The sequence below is a fragment of the Ochotona princeps genome, chromosome 17, assembly GCF_030435755.1.
Source record: "Ochotona princeps isolate mOchPri1 chromosome 17, mOchPri1.hap1, whole genome shotgun sequence".
Classification (NCBI taxonomy): Eukaryota; Metazoa; Chordata; class Mammalia; order Lagomorpha; family Ochotonidae; genus Ochotona; species Ochotona princeps.
The window spans coordinates 29,744,807-29,748,781 of record NC_080848.1 but is presented as its reverse complement, the minus strand read 5'-3'; the positions used below and the strand labels follow the sequence as shown (position 1 = coordinate 29,748,781).

The following is a 3,975-nucleotide window of genomic DNA, read 5'->3' as shown; positions in this document are numbered from 1 at the left end:
GGCCCAGAGAGACCTTGGTGGGCGGGTGGCTGCTTTGTTCCAGGAGGAGCAAACCAGGAGCCATGGGGGAGGGGGCCGCCCTAGGTTTTCTTATCAAGTCTATTTGCCTAGATCCTCAGTCCTGTGCTCTGGGGAAACTAACTGCACCTGACCCAAGGGACTTGGACAATAGGAATCATGTTGAGCCGTGCCTGAGCACTCACTCACACACGCACATGCCCATACACAGCTAATGGATGTTGTGTCAATCTGCACCCACCGGGACTCTGCCCCACGCCTTGCACGCTCATACCCTCTCTTCCACAGAGTCACACTGGTGCTACACGATTCAAGCTCAAGCTGATAACAGTTCCTGCTTGGGTGAGTACAGTTGGTTGGGCGGGCAGAACGTGGCGGTGGCCCCCAGTCCCTAACACCTACAACCCCCGCCTTCATTTGAGATGGAGAGACAGAGAGAGAAAAAATGAGACTGAGAGAGAGAGAGACTCCCATCTTGCATTTGGTATTTGCAGCTGAAAAGGTGGAGAATTGGTCCCGCCCTTGCAGAGCAGGGTCCTCTTCAAATGCAGCTCTGCTGTGTTTCAGAGGCTAACTTACTGCCCATCTTGGTCCAGAGCCTCTCCCCATCCCTAAGTCCTCTGCTAATGCTTGGTGTACCCTGTGGGCAGCAGTCTTCCCCAGAAACCTTTCCCAGGGCTCCCAAGCCACAGCTCTCGAACCCGCTCCCATCCATCTCTTTCATACTTCAGGCTGTCCAAGGAAGCCAGCAAGCCCTGCGGGGCTCAGAGCTGGACTTCTGCATTGATGAGGTTGCCCCTACCCGGAGTTCACAGCCACCTGTGAGCTGGCCTCTTTCTTGCCCTGTCTCACGTCAGTCACTGGAGGATGAGGCGGGAGGCTCCAGGGCGGGTGAGGACAGGCTTCTGAGCTCCGAATGTCCCCACCATGCAGCCTCCCAGCCAATTCCAGCTTATGTCTCCATGCCAGGTGCCCTGACTCTAAGCACCCCTCTTTACTCAGGCCCAGAGAAATGGGGGGGATCCTGCCAGCAGAACCTCCAGTCCCCCATCAACATTGTCACCACCAAGGCAAAGGTGAACAGCAACTTGGGACTATTCGAATTCCATGGTTACGACCTGAAGAAAACATGGCCGGTGACAAACAATGGGCACTCTGGTGGGTCGCAGCAGACTTGATGGAGGACTTGGGCAGGGCTTTCCCCACCATTGCTGAGGAGACTCCAAGGAGGAGGGAACTCTCAAGGTGTGACCTGTAGGGGAGGCCAGGCCGTTCCAGGAAGCAGGAACAACCTTTACAAAGGCATGGAGGCATGAAGCAGCCTGGCATGCTCAGGGAACTGCCAGGAGAAATAGTTCCTTGTGGTGGATGGAGGACAGAGAGAAAGGCTGGAGCTGGGCCCAGGGGAGTGTCCCTGAGGAGTACTGCCACCATCCTGGGGACAGCAGGGTTCTGCAGAAGTGGGAGCTGCACAGTTGCAGCTGGGACTGTGGAGAGTGTACAGGAGAGAGGGAGGCAGTGTTGAAGACTGAGCTGCAGCCCCCCCAGCCCATCCCTGTAGGTCGAGGACTAGAACCCTTAGGCATGGGAGCAGGGATAAAGGTCCTGTCTGGGCGATGCCAGAGAAGGAGGAGTTGGAGGAAACTGGTGCAAAGATCCCTTTTCCTCTCCCCACAGTGATGGTGTCACTGAACAGCCAGGTCTTCATTGAAGGAGGAGGGCTGGATGCCGAGTACCAAGCCACGCAGCTGCACCTGCACTGGTCCTCGGGGTATAACAATGGCTCTGAGCACAGCGTGGATGGGAAGCACTTTGCCATGGAGGTGAGGGTCCCGTTCCTAATTAGGGCCTTGGCCCTCTCCAGCTCTGTACCCGCATGGTGCAAGAAGGCTGGCCCAGACCCTCACACCCTCATATGTCCCATCTCTTCTTCCTGCCCCCACCAGATGCACGTGGTCCACCAGAAACAGACCTCAAGGAGTGAGGCCTCAGGCTCGGATGATACAGCGGTGCTGGCCTTCCTGGTGGAGGTAAGCTTCCCACTCCATGTCCTAGGCCAGCTAGGTTCCAAGGGACTGTGGCTTGATTCCCAAGATGGGAGGGGCTCGTGAGGCCCCATCTTCCTTCCTGTTTCCTGCTAGCTGTGCACCCCAAGGCCAGGTGGGGGAGCCTGGAGCCTCAATTCCAGAAGCTTCCTGTTGTGTTCCTTCCCAAGTGGAGAATGAACTGGGAGGGAGATGTCACCACAGCTCCCTCTGTTCCCTCATAAGCTCCTTCCTTCCCATTCCAGGAGGGACCCACAGTGAATGAGGGCTTCGATCCCCTGGTGAATGTTCTGTCTAATGTTTCCACCCCTGGTGAGTGCAACGCACAATGGGTGAGAGTGGTCAGGCAGCTTCTTCCTGTAAAAGAAGAGGCAGGGTATGGGGTCCTAGGTCTCCCCAAGGGGGCTCTCCCTGTACTCCCACCTCAACAATGTCCTCCTTGTCCTCATGGCAGGCACCAATGCCACAGTGAACCTGAGCCTGTGGGACCTGCTTCCCCCGGAGGACAAGCTCGGGCACTATTTTCGCTACTTTGGCTCTCTCACCACGCCAGAGTGCTCGGAGAATGTGGTCTGGACTGTGTTCCAGCAGCACATTAGCCTCCACAGAAACCAGGTATGGGGAGCCCAATGCTGGGTACAGCCTTCTCCCTTTCTGGCTACCCCAGAAAATTGTTTTGCTGTTTGCCACCAAGGGTCCCCTGACATGGGATTGGGGGTCCCAGGAGCCATTCTGTGCAGACACATTCACTCAGGGGCAAGGAGAGCCTGGGCTGTTTGCTGGCTACAACCAAGCAAGGGCTGGGAGCCAGTGTGCTGGGGAGAAGTGGCAAGCAGGGGAGGGCCTGGGGCTGGCCACGGGCAGCAGAAGGAAGTAGTCTTTCATTCAGCATACTTGGCTTCCTCCTGGGGAGACTACAGGAAGCCAGGAGGGATCAACTTATTGAAACATTGAATCAAACACTCTGGGGGGTGGGACCCAACAGGCCGCCATTCCCTAACTGCCCGCATTTGAGACATGCAGTGATGGCTGTAGAAAGAGAGCAGTTCCAGGTCCTTGCAAGTATGAATTAAGAGTAGGAGCTCTTCCTCAGTGAGGGTTCAGGGAAGGGAGCTGCCTCGCCCAAGGTCACACAGCAGGAGGGCAGTGCCACCTGGTTCCCTCTGCTGAGTCTCGCCCCTCCCACAGATCCTGGCGTTTTCCACGAAGCTGTTCTATGATGATCATCAGCAACACAACATGACTGACAACGTCAGGCCCCTGCAGAGCCTGGGGGACCGCGAGGTATACACATCTGGGGCGTCGGGACGGCTGCTGCCTTTATCCCTGCCCACTCTGCTGGTCCCCACATTCTCCTGCCTGATGGTTGCTGGCCTCCTCTTCCAATGATCGGCTTGTTAACACACGGCTGACCTCTGATATCAGAGGGCATGGCCCTCTGTTCCAGAAGCTTCCTGCATTGAACTTCAGGGAATGATTAAAATATGGATTTATTTTTGGAGAAAGCTCAAGTTTTGTGTTTTACCTTTCTACAGACCACCACTGCACCACTCAAATCCCACCACCCAGGGCCTTAAGGCGTGAGGTTTCTTGCTTGCACTACCAGGTACCCCCATGTCCTGCCTTTGTAAATTCCCTGTCTGCACCCAAGTCCTTTCTACCCTGACCTTGGAACTCCAACACAGCCAAAGCCAAAGGATCCAAACCACTGTCTTTATCCTACTGGGTGGGGAGAGGGGACTGAGGCTCCCAGAGGAGAAGCTGTCCAGAGGCTGTGTGCTGGGGCAGAGCCCACTGAGGTTCCAGTACAGTGCTGTCCCCTGTGACCTCAGGATAGACAGAGGACTGTGTGTGGCTGCAACCTCAACCAGGCTGGCGGCAGGGAGCTCATTTGTTGACTCTGCTTTGTCTG

General features: G+C 56.1%; 1 protein-coding gene across 1 annotated transcript; it reads left to right on the top strand.

The window, feature by feature from the left end:
* Nucleotides 1-739: 739 nt before the first annotated feature.
* On the top strand, nucleotides 740-3,574 carry CA4 (carbonic anhydrase 4). The gene is made up of 6 exons (XM_012928686.3): nucleotides 740-1,176; nucleotides 1,696-1,841; nucleotides 1,965-2,048; nucleotides 2,309-2,375; nucleotides 2,518-2,678; nucleotides 3,252-3,574. The coding sequence occupies exons 1-6, from the start codon at nucleotides 981-983 to the stop codon at nucleotides 3,450-3,452; spliced, it is 855 nt and encodes a 284-aa protein (XP_012784140.2). The 5' UTR covers nucleotides 740-980; the 3' UTR covers nucleotides 3,453-3,574.
* The last annotated feature ends 401 nt before the right edge of the window (nucleotides 3,575-3,975 follow it).